The 21,488-nt window shown below is 39.4% G+C and overlaps 1 protein-coding gene across 1 annotated transcript in view; it reads right to left on the reverse strand.

Annotated features, from left to right (window-relative positions):
* The window catches only part of LOC136885041 (uncharacterized), a 186,523-nt gene extending 169,312 nt beyond the window's left edge, over nt 1-17,211 (reverse strand). Inside the window, exon 1 of the mRNA XM_068229766.1 lies at nt 17,058-17,211. Coding sequence (XP_068085867.1) covers nt 17,058-17,211 — 154 coding nt within the window. The remainder of the gene's footprint in view (nt 1-17,057) is intronic.
* Nucleotides 17,212-21,488: the final 4,277 nt, after the last annotated feature.

Consider the following 21,488-nt stretch of genomic DNA (forward strand, 5'->3'; position numbering starts at 1 on the left):
AAGGCCACGACCGCTTCTTTCCCTCTTCCTTGTCTATCCCTTCCAATATTCCCATCGCCCCATAAGGCCCCTGTACAGCATAGCAAGTGAGACAGCCTGGGCGTGGTACTGGTTATTCTCCCCAGTTGTATCCCCAACCCAATGTCTCACGCTCCAGGACACTGCCCTTGAGGCGGTAGAGGTGGGATCCCTCGCTGAGTCCGAGGGAAAAACCAACCTTGGAGGGTAATAATAATAATAATAATTTCGTGTGGCTATTTCTAGCCGAGTGCAGCCCTTGTAAGGCAGACCCTCCGATGAGGGTGGGCGGCATCTGCCATGTGTAGGTAACTGCGTGTTATTGTGGTGGAGGATAGTGTTATGTGTGGTGTGTGAGTTGCAGGGATGTTGGGGACAGCACAAACACCCAGCCCCCGGGCCATTGGAATTAACCAATTGAGGTTAAAATCCCCGACCCGGCCGGGAATCGAACCCGGGACCCTCTGAACCGAAGGCCAGTACGCTGACCATTCAGCCAACGAGTCGGACACCCTGGAGGGTAAGCAGATTAAGAAGAAGAAATTATTATTATTATTATTATTATTAAACAATCATTGAGAATGAAAAAAAAAAAAATGAAAAATTCTTAGACGACACTCAGTCTATGAAACCTTGGCTGCCACTATCTGGCACTTCTCACGTCTTCGCTTGTTCGGGTTATTGTTTCATGCATTAGGGTTTTGACATCTCTGGTCATCATCTCAGGTTCTTGTGCCTGATGGAACCGTCTGATATGATATGGTGTTGAGTGGGCAGCATTAATTGATTGTTTTGGAACTGGATTGGTTCTGATTCTCTAAGACCTAATATAAGATTAATCAGTGTTATTTTGGAATAGGAAGGGATACTGAAGAAAGTGACACCTATTGAGCTGCTTTATGCATCTTAAATCTTTGAAGAGCGCAACGTTTCACTGCTGTGGTATATCGGAAGTTAAACCACTCCTGATATTAGGAGTTCATTATTTTCTATCTGGATTAAAGTATCTTCAGTATGATTCAAATAACCAGTTACTACCTTTATAGCCGCACTTGCATAGAAACAGTCCATTTGAAGACCGAGAGTTTCTGTCCACGTTCCCATGGCTATCAACTATTATTCTGTGAATATATATTCCCTGGAGATAAATCCTGGAATATAAACTTATTACAGATTCTGGAACAACTATCCTATCTCTGTCCTATCGTATTTATAGTTGAAACTGATAGATTGATACACGGTCTGATGAGCACACTCAACAATATAAGCTATTCTCAAAATAATTTATGACGGTATCGTACATAATCCATTAAAACAAGAGCAGCAGGACTGTGATAATAGTCTGGGACTAAGGGAACCGTGGGTCGAAGTCTGGTCTATGGATGCAAGAATTTGGAAATCACAAATCTCTTCTCATTTGTTTACATTCCACGAAAAACTGAGCTCCATAGCTTACGTGATAAGAGGTAACGTTTTATAAGATTAAAGATCCTTTGGCTTATGATCACAAAATTTAAAATACAACAAAACTATCGGTCCTAAGGCTTGTAGTAATCATAAGATTTAAATTCGCATAAAACTTTTGGTTCCATGGTTTATGATCACACATTTTAGTCACATAAAAGTGTAGATCTTTTGATATAACATAATCATGACTCAAATTTGTCTAAAGCTTATGATCTCGTAGCTTGTAAAAGTATAATAGGTCCTGCAATGATCATAAAATTCAAAGTTTCATGAAACTGAAGATCCTTTCCTTTTAACACATAGAACTCTAACAAAAATGCACCACATTGTGGATGCTGAGAACTACACAAGCTTTATGTGCGGTAAAGTTCAAGGAAATTCATCAAGAGTTGTTGGGAGTTTCTGTTGGATCTTTGTGAAGCTTGCCTCGCGGCGGTTTGGCTTTTGAAGTAACCTACCGCTCATTGATCGAGTGGCGTTACTGGTGAATAAATTAGTAGCAATTTAGCGACATTTATTTGTGTTGGTCTCGCCAACAAACTCCCAAAAGACTGGGGAGGCTTTTCATATACTTTCTCCATTGAGCGATTGTTTGATTGCTACTCAAGTTTTACCTCAAGGTACATGCTCTTGATACAGTTTATAGAAACTCGATATCGGTAGTCGAAATAAATCATATATACGGCACACGCCATGCGAGTTCTGGACATATGGACAAATCTAAATGACAATACATTTTACCAGCAAGACTGGGTTCCATGGTTCAAATCCTGGTCACTCTATGTGAGATTTATGCTGGACAAAGTGGAGGCGGAACAGGTTTTTCTCCGGGTACTTCGGTTTTCCCTGTCATCTCTCATTGCAGCAACTCTCCAATATCATTTCATCTGTCATTCATTAATCACTGCCGCAGATGAGTGCGACAGGCTTCGGCAGCAGTCACAATTCCTGTCCTCGCCGCTAGATGGGGGCTTCATTCATTCTAATCCTGACCCGGTCGAATGACTGGAAATAGGCTGTGGATTTTCATTTTCACTAGCAAGGCGTGGCATAGAAATTTCTTCACTTTTTGTTACTTCACACCTTCAATGTAATTATGAAAAGAGTAGGATAATCAAAAGGCAATAAATATAACAATTTTAAACTGCATTCAACTTTTTAAGTTTAAAACAATTTCTTTCCATCCGGCATTTTTTGTTGAATGTTTTCTAAAAAATCCTTAAAACTTCTGTCATGCGTGTTCTGGAAAGGTACCACCACAATGGTGCTGGAATGGTGTTTATTGAGGATGTTTTCCGATTATTTGACACAAAATAATGAAACAATTCAAGTACCAAATGGCTTGTAATTAATTCTTCGGGGAGATATGTGTTCGAACCCCACTGTCGGCAGCCCTGAAGATGATTTTCCGTGGTTTCCCATTTTCACACCAGGCAAATGCTGGGGCTGTACCTTAATTAAGACCACGGCCGCTTCCTTCCCATTCCCAGCCCTTTCCTATACCATCGTCGCCATATGACCTGTGTCGGTGCGACGTAAAGCAACTAGCAAAAAACATGACAGGGAATTCTGAGTTCCCGGAGTTCCCGCCTCCGCTTTGTCCAGCACAAATCTCACATGGAGTGACCGGGATTTGAACTACGGAACCCAGTGGTGAGAGGCCGGCGCGCTATCGCCTGAGCCACAGAGGCTCAACCATGCATAAGTACTCAACACAAAAATTGTGACAAAAGTATGGAACAGTATAGAGCCCAGGAAAAAGAAAAAGATTATGTTCGATAACAATTTTACTCTTAGTATCTTATTCTGTTTTGATATTTGTTCAGTTTAGATTGTGTTCTTTTGTATAGTTTAGATTTTTAGCGGGTAGTATTTCTGTTGATTTGTGTGTAGTCCGTAGTGTATTTCTTTCAAATTGAGTTTGTTTCGGCTGTAATTGTTATGCGTCCAATTGGCAATAAACCGATACTCTTTACCGAGCTCGATAGCTGCACTCGCTGAAGTGCGGCCAATATCCAGTACATGGGTTCGAACCTCACTGTCAGCAGACATGAAGATGGTTTCCCATTTTCACAGCAAGCAAATTCTGGGGCTGAACCTTAATCAAGGCCAAGCCCACTGCCGGTTCCTTCTCTCTTCTAGCCATTTCCTATCCGTTTGTCGCCATAAGACCTAGTTTTCGATTTCGCCAATCTATACATTTCATATTGCAGGTTCTGGCTTTACTCTTGTTTTTACAGAGCTCGACTATTTGTTTTACGAGTCTGTCACGACTCATTCTTTTGACGTGTCCGTAACATTTTAATGTGACTTTTCTAATGTTACTGATTTTCTGTGTATTGTTTGTTTGTTTGTATTTCCGTACTATTTGCCTGTGATTGTTTTTTGATATCTGCTTTCATATTCGAAATAATATAATATAATATAATATAATATAATATAATATAATATAATATAATATAATATAATATAATATATAATATAATATAATATAATATAATATAATATAATATAATATAATATAATATAATATAATATAATATAATATAATATAATATAATATAATATAATATAATATAATATAATATAATATAATATAATATTTATTATTATTATTATTATTATTATTATTATTATTATTATTATTATTATTATTATTATTATTATTATTATTATTATTATTATTATTATTATTATTATTATTGTACCGGGTGGTACACCTCCACGCCGCTAATTCAAATATTGCGCCAGTTGAAACTTCTCTACAGGAGAAAGCCTGAACTTTAACAAACTGTATTAACTCAACGGTTTCTCGGAAGATGTCACTACTGTAAATTTGGTAATTTTGAAGTGTTCTGAACTGTGTCTATTTTGATTTGTGTTTGTTTGCTCCGTATCAAGAAGTTTGAACATTCTCTAACAGATGTCGCTACCCAAAACTATGGTAACATACTCTGGTGCAATGGAATGAACTTTCTTGAAGAAATATTGTATTCCTAAGTTTTATTTTTACTAAATTTTGTTCTGTGGTTTGTGGGTTGGCAATATAAATCCTTTCTTTCCGCCCGTTTTGAATGTAACCAATCATGAATTTACGTAATTAATTTTCCACCAATAAGGTGTTTCTTCCTCGTCTTGTGTATTAGTTGTTGCTGTTGGCCAATAAAAGTTTGTGGGCGGGTTGTTATCATTCATGAAAGGTCTCGAATGTTCCACGAGGGTATATAAACTGCTGATTTTCTTGTCTCAGTGCCACTTCAGTAACATCTTTCTTAGTGTGTGAATATGTAGCAGGGGGCGGGAAGCGCCTCTTTCTTCAAGCAGCAGTTCATCTACAAGGTAATGACCTGTGAACATCTTCATTTCTTGCTAGCTCAGCAGTTTAACTCTCGGGGAGGGTTCGAAACCTTTAGTATGTAACCTACCTTTTTAAAATGTAAATTCTTTTCTGTCTATCTATAAATTACAAATCTGTAAAGCGGGGATAGAGAGTGCTTCAACCTCTCGAACTCCCCTTCATTTTTGAAAAAGGAGGTGACTACGTTTTCATAACCGTCCTCTCTTCTTTAATGTGGTAAAGTTTTCTCATACGTGTCACCTCCCTAGCTTGGGATTAGCCCCTGTATGATCGGCCTAGCGCCACATAGGTTTTAGACAAACTTGGTGTAGGAGTGCAAGTTATCGCCTCCATTCATTTTGTATTTTGGGCCATTTACTTAACCCGTTTTGTTTTCCTTCCTGCGAAGGCCCAGTAGATTGGGTATTAGTTACCCCTGTTTCCTTGTGTGCCTTTAGGGCAGATAGAAATGAAGTTTGTTGTAGCCTTTGATAGGCTTGTAAAATTGAGAGCGGGTCTGCTCTTTTCCTTAACATTGTAATTGGGAGCAAGTGCTCCTCGCACTTAGGGGTTTTCTGCCCTTCAGCAATTGTGGTTTTGAGCTGAGAGCTCAGGCATTAAACCTGGGGCTCGAAGCCCAAATCTTGTAACGAACTGTAATTTGTTTATTTGTTGATCTGCTACTTGGTACCTGTTATACTCTGTTAATTGTTGATTTTGAAAAGAAAATATAACCTTTGTTAAAGTTTTAAATGAACTTTAATTTTGTAGTTGAGACCTATTCCAGCCCGCACATTCTTTCACCTCTAACTACCACGGGTATCTCTGTAACAATTATTATTATTATTATTATTATTATTATTATTATTATTATTATTATTATTATGCAAATTACATACAAGGTATTCTCAAAAATATTGCTGAATAGAGTAGAAACATCACTTGACAAGCAACTGGGTGAGTATCAAGCCGGATTTCGAAAAAGGCAGATCTTGTTCAGAACAAATATTTAACTTGAAATCCATAATTCACCATAAGATATTGAATTCAAAAGACATTGTTGTGACTTTTGTAGATTTTAAAAAGGCCTTTGACTCGGTTGATAGAGAAACCATAGATAAAACAATTCGTGAATTTGGAGTGAAAACTAAATTGACAAACGTACGTGAAACCCTTACTGACACAATTTCAAAGGTGAAATTTATGGGTGAAATATCCAAACCTATTAAGATAAATACAGGGGTACGGCAAGGTTGTGATGTTTGGAACATCACAGTATGTGATAAATTATTGAACTGTCTAATTAATTGATAAGATGTATATATTTAATCACTGATAGGTCATTTTAAAATTAATATGTATATATAGGGTTTTAATCGTCCATTTCACATCATCATTTCATTTCTTTGTATCGCGGCTATAACGTATTCTGAACGAACCACATATTGGGTAAAGTATTTCAACATCATTCATATTAATAGCTTGCAGTAAATTTTCCAATAGCCGTTGTGAGGTGACCAGAGTCAGCAGGCTAATTTCAGCCCATTTCCAGGAAAAGTACGCCATCAAGGTTACGAGAGACCTTGCCCTCTCCACCTCATGAAGAGACAGTTGATACATTATGAACGCCCACTTTTCAAACTTCGCTACCTGACGCTTTATTTCAGCGGGAAAGTTCAGCCTATGTGAATGAACGTAATGAAGCAACGTGATGGATTCACAGCAATACATAGGAGAAGGGATGAGACCTCGAATCTTACTGGACCATGTGATATGGCTGATGGAAGCAGACTTTTGAACCTATATACGTCGAAGACAAGAGCTGGAGAGGACATTCTTATTCTCACTCTTAGACACTGAGACACTCTTGGAAGACACTCTTACTACGATTCTAAGTCTGCACATCGGAGAAGATTTTAACTTAGTTCACTTCGCATCTGAGTAGTACCGTAGGATACTACTCAAAAGTTACTCTCATTGGGACTTGTTATCTCAATGACGAGAGGTATAGTCAACGGGAGACCGGTTTTGACTAGTACAGGGAAGGAGAGCTTTTATTATGAATTTAGCTACGCTACTGTTCCGTAATACGGAAGAATACAAGTGTATTCTCTCCATGAACATAACCCATGGTGGTTTTGCATTTAAAATTAGGACTCATTACGACTTTATGTAAGGAGTACTGTAGGAAGTGTTAAAGGTAGGAAAAGCAGAAGTAGGGCTGGAATCCAACAACAGATGACGCAGCCGGTACGAGAGATCCACCCATCATCAGCTTCAAGATAACAGAGTCTTCATATGGTAAGCTAAAGGCATAAGTTACTGCCAGTCTTCGCGCAACAGTTCATTTTCTTAGAGTTAATTTCATTCAATTTTTCTTTTGTTTCCGTAAGTTCAGATTTCGTTAATACGCCGTTACATCACGTTTTTCATCCTAATAAATAGCTGTTTTAATTTGTATTTTATGAAATGATTATTAATGATCCTTAAATTCCAAGTTAGTGTACTTAATGGTTAGTGTCCCGTCATCCTACCCCTGGGAGTTTTTTGAGTCTCATGACGTATTATTATTATTATTATTATTATTATTATTATTATTATTATTATTATTATTATTATTATTATTATTATTATTATCAACTATCGTTTTCAAGGCATAAGCTTGAAGGCTGGCGCCCATAGGATATTGTTTATTGAGAAACAATGAGATATCATTTATTTATATTACTCTTAAAGTGACCCGCCACGTTATAATACTGTCACACATCTGTGGGCTGAGTGGGTACGTCACAAGGTGACGGTTTATCACCCCTTCTATTCTACTGTGTTCTAGAGAAAATTGTAAGAATTTGGAACGTAAAGCTTAAGAAGCATGACATTTTGCCGGTAACTCTGGGGAGAAAAAACAAAGGCATTGAAATAAATTGCCTAGCATTTGCAGACGATTTCGCTATATTGTCAGAAAACCTAACAAGTGCAACAACACAAATCAATCTCTTGGAAGAAACAGCCAACAAGGCATTTTTGAGAATCTTCGTAAACAAAACAAAATTTATTACAAACATCGAGAACGCTCCAAAATTTTTGGCAACAGATATTGGTCCAGTAGAAATAGTAACGAAATTCAAATATCTGGGAGAAATAATTCAAGAAAATGGTTTAGACAAATCTGCAGTAGAAGAACGGGTACACAAGATGGAAAGAGCATATGGTATCACAAAGAATTTTTATAACAAAAAGTGTCTATCTAAAAATCTTAAAATAAGGCACTACACTACAGTGGTGAAACCAGAATGCTTATATGCAAGTGAATGCCTGGTACTAAACTATAGATTAGATAACCTTGAGGTACTAGAAAGGAGAATCATGAGGAAAATCTTAGGCCCTGTGAAAACAGCAGAAGTATGGAAATCAAGATCTAATGATGAAATATACAGGAACATAGAAAACATAACAGAAACCATAAGAAAAGGGAGAATGGATGATTCCAGATTAACAAAAAGGATTTTCAAGTACTTTTGGGACAAAAAAGCAACAACTAGCTGGATTCAAGAAGTAAAGAAAGATTTATAAAGAAATAATATAAGAGAAGAAGAAACTATGGACAGAGACATTTTTTGAAAGAGGGTAGTAAGTATGGAAGGATTCCAAGGAAGATTGAACAAGAAGCCTGGTGCGAAGTGATCTGAGGACAGAAGGAAACAGCATAGTGAAAGGATGAAAGAATATTGGAAGGAGCGGAAGAGAAAACAACATTGTCTGAAGAACTGAATTGAAATTGGCACGTGGTCCTTAGCAGGCCTAATCGGAAATAATAATAATAATAATAATAATAATAATAATAATAATAATAATAATAATAATAATAATAATAATAATAATAATAATAATATTTTTTTTGCTATTTGCTTTACGTCGCACCGACACAGATATGTCTTACGGCGACGATGGGACAGGGAAGGGCTAGGAATTGGAAGGAAGCGGCCGTGGCCTTAATTAAGGTACAGCCCCGGCATTTGCCTGGTGTGAAAATGGGAAACCACGGAAAACCATCTTCAGGGCTGCCGACAGTGGGGCTCGAACCCACGATCTCCCGATTACTGGATACTGGCCGCACTTAAGCGACTGCAGCTATCGAGCTATCGCCATAAGACCTACCTGTGTCGGTGCGACGTAAAGCTAATAGAGTAGAGAGTAATTATCAGTAATTTCAAGAGAACCCTTGGTATAGGAATCTTGTCCCAAATGGGTGCTTTAACGTTCCAGAAGCCAGCGGCGAGGAGTTGGTGCATTGAATACCCTCAAACGTGACCGATCTCAGTCAACATCGAACCTGCTGTCTTGAGAACTGAAGAATAACGACGTTTAACAGACTGCATCATTAAGATCGGAATTATTACTTTTATTTAATTGAAAACTGAAATACTTTCAGGTTTGTGATAACATCACCTACAAAGATGTATTTACGACAGTACGACCTGTGTATTGGTAGGTTACTTCGCGATGAAGTGGTGGTGGTGGTGGTGATTATTGTTTTAAGAGGAAGTACAATTAGGCAACCATCCTCTATATAATACTAATCAGAGAGAAAAAAACGGAAGGGGTCCGACACTTCGAAAAAGGAAGGTATCGGCTAAAGGAAGAGAAGGGCTACGAAGGGCATGAAATTGAAAGACTCCCCAGCCCTCGCAAACCTAATAGCGTCGGGGTCGGAAAAGAACAAGAGTTGACCAAGAGAGGTCGGATAGGATAGATGAATGTGAGGAGCCTGGCACAAGTAAGTGGAAGCATTCGGGATGAAGGCTTGAGAGAACAGATACATAGTTCCCCGGTGTACACATACAATAGAAAGTCTAGATTACTCTTCTTCCTCCAAGAGAGCAGTTAAGCCGTCAATGGGTAGACAATACATATCAATATTGTATACAAATGATCGATCGTAACGACCGTAAGATAACAAAAAGTTCACTTCAAAAAAAAGAAGCCATAATTTAATTTTGTCGATTGCGAATGTAAACAACTTTCAAGGGGCCCAACAGAACACTTTTCTCCTAAAGATCTCGAATGATTTTAATCTGAAAATAAATAAATAAATAAATAAATAAATAAATAAATAAATAAATAAATAAATAAATAAATAAATAAATAAATAAATAAATAAATAGTCACCTAATTAATTACCATTACATTTTGAAAGTATACTATTCTGTTCTTTACCTGCTACACGGAAGACCAGATTACCCAGGAATTTACATTTTATGTTCATTACAACAAATTCAAAGTCTTAGCAGAATTCCCAGGTTTGTGTGTAAAAAATGTACAATTACAATTTGCTTTAGGGCGAATCAACATGCATAGGTCTTATGGCAATATAAATGGGATAGGGATGGAAAAAGCTACTTTGGCCTCAACTAAGGTACAGCTCCAGTATTTGCCTAGTATGAAAATGGGAAACCACTTAAAACTATGTTCAGGGTTGTCGACGGTAGATTTTGAACTCACTTTCTCCCGAATGCAAACTGACAGCTAAGTGATTCAAAGCCTTCGCTGGGTGGTGAAAAAATTCAAGGCCAGAAAATGAGCGTGTTCAGAAATACCGCTTGGACTGCAGTGTTAGCAGAAAATGAACAATAATCTCAGAACTTTGTACAATAGACGGAATGGACTTTGGAAATTAATGATATGATTAAAATAAATACAAAGATTCTTGTATGTGGAAAGTATTTACTCATTCCTTCTGATGTTCTGCAGAGGTATACTCACCTCTTCATTTACTACATATAAGTTCTGTTGATATCACACGAGATACACGGTGCATTTCCCCGTCGAATGAATATGAATGAATTGCTGATCTGCATTTAGGGCAGTCGCCCAGGTGGCAGATTCCCTATCTGTTGTTTTCCTCGCCTTTTCCTAAATGATTTCAAAGAAATTGGAAATTTATTGAACGTCTCCCTTGGTAAGTTATTCTAATCCCTAACTCCCCTTCCTATAAATGAATATTTGCCCCAGTTTGTCCTCTTGAATTCCAACTTTATCCTCATATCGTGATCTTTCCTACTTTTATAAACGCCACTCAAACTTATTCGTCTACTAATGTCATTCCACGCCATCTCTCCGCTGACAGCTCGGAACATACCACTTAGTCGAGCAGCTCTTCTTCATTCTCTCAATTCTTCCCAACCCAAACTTTGCAACATTTTTGTAACGCTACCGGTACTCTTTTGTCGGAAATCACCCAGAACAAATCGAGCTGCTTTTCTTTGGAATTTTTCCAATTCTTGAATCAGGTAATCCTGGTGAGGGTCCCATACACTGGAACCATACTCTAGTTGGGGTCTTACCAGAGACTTATATGCCCTCTCCTTTACATCCTTACTACAACCCGTAAACACCCGCATAACCAAGTGCAGAGATCTGTAGCCTTTATTTACAATGCCATTTATGTGATTATCCCAATGAAGATCTTTCCGTATATTAACACCCAGATACCTACAATGATCCCCAAAAGGAACTTTCACCCCATCAACGCAGTAATTAAAACTGAGAGGACTTTTCCTATTTGTGAAACTCACAACCTGATTTTTAACCCCGTTTATCAACATACCATTGCCTGCTGTCCATCTCACAACATTTTCGAGGTCACGTTGCAGTTCCTCACAATCTTGTAACTTATTTATCACTCTATAGAGAATAACATCATCCGCAAAAAACCTTACCTCCGATTCCACTCCTTTACATATGTCATTTATATATGTAAGAAAACATAAAGGTCCGATAATACTGCCTTGAGGAATTCCCCTCTTAATTATTACAGGGTCAGATAAAGCTTCACCTACTCTAATTCTCTGAGATCTATTTTCTAGAAATATAGCAACCCATTCGGTCACTCTTTTGTCTAGTCCAATTGCACTCATTTTTGCCAGTAGTCTCCCATGATCCACCCTATCAAATGCTTTAGACAGGTCAATCGCGATACAGTCCATTTGACCTCCAGAATCCAAGATATCTGCTATATCTCGCTGGAATCCTACAAGTTGAGCTTCAGTGGAATAACCTTTCCTAAAACCGAACTGCCTTCTATCGAACCAGTTATTAATTTCACAAACATGTCTAATATAATCAGAAAGAATGCCTTCCCAAAGCTTACATACAATGCATGTCAAACTTACTGGCCTGTAATTTTCAGCTTTATGTCTATCACCCTTTCCTTTATACACAGGGGCTACAATAGCAACTCTCCATTCATCTGGTATAGCTCCTCCGACCAAACAATAATCAAATAAGTACTTCAGATATGGTACTATATCCCAACCCATTGTCTTTAGTATATCCCCAGAAATCTGATCAATTCCAGCCGCTTTTCTAGTTTTCAACTTTTGTATCTTACTGTAAATGTCATTGTTATCATATGTAAATTTTATTTTATTCTTGTAATACGAGCCGGGGTCAGTTTTTCGCGTCTGGTTTCGAGAATGAAAACCGGGAAACTGCACATTTAATTTTATGTGTATAGCTAAAGACATGGGCCACGTGCTTGTCGCGATGGGGAATATGGGTCGAGGTAATGGATTAGTGTGCACCTGGCAGCTAGGGTTAATGGCGGCACACAGCATCACTATACGAGCTACGCTGGCCCTATAGCTTACCTCTGTGGTCCTTCTGTGGGCTTTAGACTAGGCACGGCCACATGATGAAATTAACAGCGACAAAGAGGTACCGTACTCACGTATGTGTACGCTTAAGTGTTAATTAAGGACGGACGTAATATAGTGGTTTGTATTAGCTGTAGTCTCTGGAGTGGCCAGACGCAGATTATTCGAATTGACTCCCACGGGCGAACTGCGTGTCTGTGAGGATGGGGCTTACCTAGGATGAAATCTAATGTTGAAGACGGCACAAACAGAATTCACGCGAACCACTGGAAATAACCAATGAAGGTTAAAATCCCCGATCCGGCTGGAAATCCAACCTGGGACCAGTTGGACCATAGGTCTGCATGCTAACAAGTTAGATACGGAGCAGGACAGTAATACGTTTATACGTTTGTAAAATTATTTTTCTCCGTACATTTCATATTTCCGTCTCTTCGCTTTGATCTCGGATTAGGTATTCTAAGGTCGAAAGTAGGCTCAGTTCAATTTTTGTCGGTTTGAATTCAGGAGTATTTCTCGTATAAGATACATTTTAAAGTATTAATTATAACTTTGGGGGAGTTTTAGGGTGGGACAAGAAGTTGAAAAACACTTCTCACTGCACGCCCATGATTATGGAGCTATAGAGTCATGAGGGCTTAATAGAAGAATCATATGGTATAAGAGAACATTCTGATATGTGTCTATTACAAAAATAAAGCCAAATTTCTTCTTTGTGGTATTACCATGTGATGTTAATGCATTTATATCGCAAGCGCTGGGAAGGACCGGGATTGGGAAGATAGTAGCCGTGGTCTTAAGGTCCATCACCATCGTTTGCCTGATGTGAAAGTAGGATTCGAAGCAACCACCTCCCGAAATCAAGATCACAGTAAAGCCTAGCTGTAGAAAGGCTTTATTTATAGTTTGTGTTCAGACTGAGGTTCACGGACATAGATTCGTACAGTATCTGGAAATCTCAGATTGAATTCTCGGATCGTCCAATGATTTTTAATTCTGGTCACAAAATGAGAACAGGGTTCGCTCATCCCGGTGAGTTTATAAATAACACTGTTGGTTTTACCAACCTACTAAAATTGATCATACAGGGTAAAATTGATGGACGCAGAGGTCGCGGTCGAAGGAAACACTTTTGGTTGAGGAACTTACAGGATTGGACATGACTAGATTCGAGTAGACTGATGAGGAAAGCCGCACATCGTGCAGGCTTCGCCGTGATGATAATTGGTTTTACGTCCCACTAACTAGTTTTACGGATTTCGAATACGCCTAGGTGCCGGAATTTCGACCCACAGGAGTTCTTTAACGCGTCAGTAAATCTGCCTACACTAGACTGCCGTATTTGAGCACCTTCAGATACCACCGGACTGAGCCAGGATCGCACATGCCAAGCTGGACTCAGAAGGCCAGAGCTCTACCGTTCAGATGAGGAACTGTCTGACATAAAAGTACCGATCCCGGTCATGAAAGCCAACCTGTAAGTCTTAGAAGTCAATACACCGACCAATGACCTTGAGGCATTTCAAGTATCTGTAGGCCATTTGGCCTGGCAGGATTAGTCTTAGCAGACCTGAGGCACTCAGTGGACTGTTTGGGCCACGGATTCTTTTGTGAGGTTCAAGAAGCCATACTACAGCATGAGAAATGAAAATCAAGAATAGTGTGCGCAAAGATCTCTGGGACCAGAAAGTAGGGCGGGGAAACCGCAAACATTTTAATGTTACTAGTCATCGTCAAATCGAATACCATCTTCACACCAGACACATGCTGGGACTGCACCTTAATTAAGGTTACTGCCTCATCTATTCATTCATTCATTTAGCACAGCCTGGTTAAATGCGAATTTTAGACTAGGAAACATTTAATGTTTCCCTAAATTCCAACCTCTCGTCCACGTCTTGGGAGGTGGGCAAGGTCATGAATAGAGTGCCGTCTAAAGCATAGTAGCTGTGAAGGTCCTGAAGCCAATGGAGTTCTGCTAGAGCTTCTGCCTTACAGATTGGAAGAGGGATCCTACAAATCTAAACCTTAAAAATAAACAGGTTTACCAGATGGTGAAAGGAAGGTATCATCATTATATTCTGGCTTGAATAGAGATAATTATCTATTCAGAGACAAAATAGGGAAGTAGGGAGGTGAATTATGAAAAACAGAGCAGGTGAGAAACGGAGCATGATTTTCGGTGCATCGAACATTACATCCCTTACTGAGAACTGAGTAATGAAAACAGATTAAGGACCAGATCTTTAAAGGCAAAAGGGGACTGTAAAGAATATTGAGAAAAACAGAAGAAAAGAATAAGAAGGTTCGTGATATGAAGATTCGAAACTTATCGTTCATAGTCAGTGTAATAGTCTCCATGAATTTATCTTCTCTCACCGCGTAAGTTTTCGAATGTATGTTATGAAGGACATAAGATGCCCTTGTCGAATACAATCTTTTACACACCATGTTTCTAATGTTCGTAGCCGACTAATCGACGTAGTAAAGGCGTCGTTAGTTCACCCGACAGGACATGGATCCGATTCTCCGTGTGGAAATTTAAACATTTAGAAACAATATTTGTACTTTTATAAAGTTACGGGCCCCGAGATATGAGCACCAGGTTAATTCCTGGGGGCAAAGGCAGCCGAGTGTAGAACTAACCACTCTATTCCATTTAGTGACAAGATTACGGGTAATTGACACTGTTATACAAGGGCATTTGTGGTATGTATGGAGACTGCTTTGCTTTGGTTCTTAATATTATTTTGTATTTTACACTCCACGGAAGAATAAGGCATGTAAAAATAATACTCATGCCGGATAGAAGCAGTGTATTAATTTGAGTAGTAAGAAATAAAATTGATTCGGTGAAGAACCAACGAAGGAATCTTAACACTGCATCTTGATGCGCCGAAAGGAGCAGCCTGCACCATAACCATGATACACGAGTACCATTTCTATTTGTTATTCACTCCGTGGCAGAACTTCCTTCCGCTGCAATCTGCTGCTCCACATGTAATAGCAGCAATACGAAACCAATCTGAGAAGAGATTAGCTTAGGGATGTTTATCTGTCGTATTCCAGACGGAAACTTCACTACTGTTAGTGTAACCCAAATTACATTCCTCTAGAATTCTGTAGCGCTGAGTCCAGGAGTTGGAAGTAATTTTCTAGGAGTTTAATCTTAATGGTTATGAGAATAACTACTGTCAACACACTGATATTTATGACTCTGTTTACGACACTGACTTTAATCCTGAAAGTCGTAATTTATTCAGATGCAGTTTTAACAAAGTAGTACACGTCTTTATATCTTTCCTCTTGCAATGTATTATCATTAAGAATTGGGGTAAATGGTGTTCACTTCCATTAACTTGTGACAATTATCTATGTCGGGATTTTCCTTGCCATTCATTAACTCTAATAATCTCTGATAATCTATAATGCTGTAATGTGCCGCTATTTAGGACCTTAAAACATGAATCACCACTACCATCATCATCATCATCATCATCATCGTATTAGAGTCGAATCCACGATTTTTATAGATTATTCAATTCTAAATACAACTGAAATAATTCAGTGACATCCCAAATTCAAATTAAAAAGTATCCCTTTTTGGGGTTTACGGAATAACAATCATTGTAATCACAATTTTTACCTCAGTTTTATAATAGCCGTAGAAATCACCGCAGAAAATCGCCTTGAACTGTGGCTAGAATGAGTGACTCAAATGGTAGACTGCTCGCTTTCTAGGCCCAAGTTAGTGGGTTCGAACCCGGCTGAGTCCTGTGCTGTGTGAAGGTATCTGGTATGAAAATGGAAAAATAAGAAAATTATCCTTAGCGCTATCAACGGTGAGGTTCGAAACCACAATCTTCTGAATGCAAGCTCACAGCTACATACAACCGTACTATGCAACCAACTCGCTCGTTATATTATTAGTCTATTTTAAAACATGTTTATGTCTTTAACCGGAAATTTCCCCGAGTTTTAAGTGGCGTATGTTTGAAAGTTGTTTTTACGGTAAGTGAAATTCTATAGTCTATTTTGAAGTATTTCACTTAGTGCTTGTGAGATTTTTATTTTATATTTTATTTACATGGTTCCCGTGTTGACCGAGTGACGTTATAAGCATATTTTGCGGAATAATGGCAGATGAGTATTCACTGCTGTCTGCGGCCTGGTCATTCCAGTTCTGGAACTTTGGACTGACTAGATCAACACCGTAGTACTGTTCGCTGAAGGTGAGAAAATGTTCAGTTTTTTATTTGATGGAGTATTTTATATGATAACATTGCTTTTAGTCGCTACATTCCTACTGACGTTTTTTCAATGACCTATGTTGCCTGGCCGAGGCGGTAAAGGTGTACTCGGTTCGCCCAGAACAACTTGGGTTCGAATCCCTGTCAGGAAGTCGTAAAATTTAAGAAACTACGTTTCCACTTCCGGAGGTGCACATGGTCCTGAGGTTCACTCAGCCTACATCAAAAATGAGCACCAGGTTAATTTCTTGGGGGGCAAAGAAGGCCGGGCATAGAGCTAAACACTGTACCCCACCAAGTACCGAGGTTACGGATAGTAGAAGCCTTTACCTTCCACCCCTTCAAGGGCCTTCACTGCCTGTACGGAGATGACTCTCTCTCTGATGTTGACTTCAGTTAGGAAAACGACAAAGTCAATCGTTCTGAGAATCCCGTAGCGAAGCACGGGTACATCAGCTAGTTTAGTAATATATTCACATTTCATCTTGCCATGGTATAGGTAGTTTTGAGTATGAGAATGAGTGTATTGGGATCTATCACATTAGATGTAGTTTGTCTTCTGAGAATATTTCTACCTAAGTGCAATTATTAAAAATCATGCTTAATAATCATTGTCCTGTCGGATAAATAAGAGTGTAAATTATCATTTGAAATTTTTATGAAACATGGTGGGACGAGTTTAGGCGATATTTAATCCATTGCATTGCCACGTGATAGTGCAAATTGTATCATCTTATTTAGATATTAATTCAGATATTGATGGTAGATTTAAAAATCATTGCTAATAATAATAATAATAATAATAATAATAATAATAATAATAATAATAATAATAATAATAATTGTTCCGAGGTATCTGTGGAACAGCAGAGGTGAAAGAAGGTGCGGGGGTGAACGGGCCTCAAAATACGAAATTAAAGTTAAGATAAAATTTAACAGGGTTATATTTTCTTTTCAAAATCAAGAAATAACAAGCATGGCAGGTACAGAGTAGCAAGGCAACAAAAGTACAATTACAGTATTTACAGGATTTGGGCTTCGAGCCCCGAACTCACAATTCTTGAGCAATTAGCCCAGCTTTACCCCAAAACAAGTTTCAACAGAGGGGCAGAAAACCCCATTCATGCCCAGGAGCACTTGCTCCAAATTACACAGTAAAGCCTTTTCGAGGCACGCAGAACCAAATTTCAAAAAGAGCAAACCGCTCTCAACGTTCAAGCCTATAAAAGGCCATACCAAACTCCACCTTCAAGTTGTCCTCCAAGGACATGAAAACAGGGGTAAATTACCCAACCTACTGAGGCCTATTAAGTAAGGAAAGGTTAATTACGTAGCCTCTAAAATACCAACTTGAGAGGAGGCGTTCTTGCACTCCTAACACATTTTATATAAAATCTACTTGGCACTAGGCCGTTACTGCAAGGGCTAATCCCATATTAAAGAGGTGACTTTTAGAAGGAAGCAGTTTACATTACGTTAAGGACGAAACGGTTGAGAAAATAAGTTCACCTCAATGCAATATGAGTGGGAGCTCGAGAGGGTTAAGCACTCTCTATCCCAATATGTAGTTAAAACAGAAAGAATTGACACCGAGTGTCTTTACATTTTTAAAGGAAAGTTACATGGAAAAGGCTTCGGACCTGCCCCGAGAGTTAAACTGCTGAGCTAGCGAGAAAAGAAGTTATTAAAAGGCCATTACCTTGTGGTTGAACTGCTGCTCGAAGAAAGAGGCGCTTCCCGCCCCCTGCTACGTACTTTACACACTGAAAGATGTTACTGAAGTGGCCCGGAGAACCGAAAATCAGCAGTTTATATACTCTCGCGGAAAGTTCGAGGCGTTTCAGGAATGAGAACACCCTCCCACAAGAATTTTATTGGCTAGGGTTAAGCAACATATCCCTGTTGAGGAAGATACACCTGATTGGTCATAAATTAATTAAAGAAATTCGGGATTGGCTAAATTCAAAACAAGGGGAAAGAAAGGGTTATACAGCCAACTTAAACAATAACAGAAAGAAATTTAACAAGGAACAAACTTTTGAAATAAAAATTTCTCCAAAAACAGTTCTTTCACTTCGCACTAGGGTGCACCATTGTAGTTCTTCAGTAGTGTCCTCTAGAAGAGAATGTTCACACTTCTTACTACAGGCAAAACAAAAATACCTCGAAAACGACACAGTTCAGAAACTTCAAAATTTACAAGTAGGGACATCTTCTGAGAAACTTGAAAATTAACACACTAGATAAAGTTCAGACTTCCTCCAGTAGGGGAGTTTCAACTGGCGCAAAGTTTGAATTAGCGACGTGGAGGTGTACCACCCGGTACAGACCTCCCCCCCCCCCCAAAGTCCCTCCAAGGGGTAACACAGAAGAACGTAACTTTTTGTTTCAACATAAGGTCCAAGTAATGATGTTGATATGGAAGTTAATTGCAGAAGTATTTACCAACAAATTTTCTTAAAATGATTGGATCCAGTTTCATAATTCTTTGATTACTATTGATGTAATGTCTTTGTGCTTGTAGAGGTTGAATTCAGAAGGAATCTTTTAGTTTTCAAAGTTGAGGAAAAATTTTCTAAGTCCACCAGATATTGTAGTTGGATTCAAAACTGTAGTAATTGTTGATGTTAAATGTCCATGTAGCTGATTACATATATCCAAGGTTGATTAAGTTAGACGGCCAGACCGGCCGCTGCTGCTTGTGTCCAGAAGAGGCAGCTCGGACCCCTCAAGTACCCTGAGATACCGCTCGCCCGCACTATGAGAGGAGTAGTGGAGTTGAAGCACGCCGTGCCCACGGCGAACATGCAGGTCGCGGGCCAGTTACAGGTTGTGCGCCGCACATCAGCATTGGCCGGGAGGAGGACTCCGGCTCGCCGTACACAGGTTGGCCTCACTGGAGAAGGGCGGGCCCGTACCCTGCCTCAGAAGCGGTACGGCGCCGCGCTGCTGCGGGGGCACTGAAACATTAAAGCTCGGCGGCAGAATTTTGTTTGACCAGAATGATTTTTTTTGGGCACATACATTGTGGCGAGGTTGAGGGGTCAGCGGCGTGGAGAAATTTATTTAACTTGAAAGCCACTGTGTGTTATGTTAGCAGGAGACGGGAGCGTGGTAATGGCCATGGTAAGGACAGGGTGGCAGTTTAACTGATCGGGAAAGTTTTAAAAATAAATGCTTAAATATAAAAAAATATTATTGAAAGGGCAGAAGGCCTTAAAAGTGAAACCCCACAAAAAATATAACCTTCCTATTTCTTTCAAAATTATATAAAGCAAGTTAACACAGAAATTATACAGGTTTCACCTGCGACAGGTGAACCCTAAATATCCTCTCGGTGGCTGGATTACTTAACAATAAGGTAACGGGAGTAAGGAAATCGAGAATGATACATGGCCCATGAAATCTGGGGGCAAGCTTGCCCGCGGGAACAAAATTCTTGACCATCACCTGGTCGCCTACCTTCAAATTGGTGGGTCTCCGTCCACGATCATATCTTTCCCTAACCTTTTCATGAGACACTTTAAGATTGGCTTTAGCCTTCTTCCAAAGATATTTAATGTTATCTGGGTCTATTGTCTCAGGTAGAATGTCACTCAGAGACCAGAGGTTAGAGAGCGGCGTGTTGGGAACAAACTTGAACATCAGCGAAGCTGGCGTGAACTTATGAGATTCATGAACCGCCGAGTTCAAAGCAAAGGCTAACCAATGGAGGGACGTGTCCCACCTAGAATGATCTTCATGATGATAGGCAATAAGCGCGGACCTGAGATTACGATTAACCCGTTCAGCCAGAGATGGTTGAGGGTAATAAGCAGAAGTTGTCACATGAGAGATGGACAGGTCAAAGCAGAATTTACGAAATAAATTAGATGTGAAAGCCTTAGCATTGTCAGACACAATATATTGACACGGACCAAAAGAAGCAAAGATTGAATTTAGACAAGTAATGGTGGACTGAGCGGTAGCCAGCTTAGTCGGAAATAACCAGGAAAATCTTGTAAAACCATCTACACATACAAAGATGTACTTGTTGGCATTTCCCTTCGACTGGGGGGAAGGGTCCTACATAATCAATATACAGGCGTTCCATAGGGCGCGACGCTTGATGAGAAGACAACAGGCCTACCTTGGTGGACATGGTGGGTTTACTAAGCAAGCAGGATTTACAAGCCTTTACTAGTTCACGGATTTCACCGTCCATACCTTTCCAGATGAACCTTTCACGAATCTTCTCACGAGTTTTAAAGATGCCTAGATGCCCCCCTAATGGGGTCTCATGATAGTACTTAAAGATCATAGGTACAAGAACAGCTGGAACGACAACTTTCATCATCTTATCATGCCTCGAAGGGCAACATAACACACCATTCCTCAGTACATAAGGGACAACATGTTCCCCAGAAGAAAGGGTTTCCATTATCGGAGCCAGCCTCGGATCTTCACGTTGATATTTCTCAATGTCCCTAAAGAGCATGGGAGCATCTGTTAAGATGGCATTAACCTCAGATAGAATGGACTCGGGAGGTGATGAACTATCGACCGGTCCATGGGTCTCGACGTCGTGGGAAAACATACGGCTGAGTCCGTCTGCGACAACATTTTCGGTACCTCTGATATGCCTGACATCGAATTGGAAGGCAGAAATTCGGATGGCCCAACGGGCTATACGACCAGTACGACGCGGCCTACCTAAGACCCAGCTTAAGGCTTGATTAACTGTCTCCAGGTCGAATTAAACATGTTCCAGATAGAGACGGA

Source organism: Anabrus simplex, chromosome 1 (genome assembly GCF_040414725.1).
Source record: "Anabrus simplex isolate iqAnaSimp1 chromosome 1, ASM4041472v1, whole genome shotgun sequence".
In the NCBI taxonomy this organism is placed as follows: Eukaryota; Metazoa; Arthropoda; class Insecta; order Orthoptera; family Tettigoniidae; genus Anabrus; species Anabrus simplex.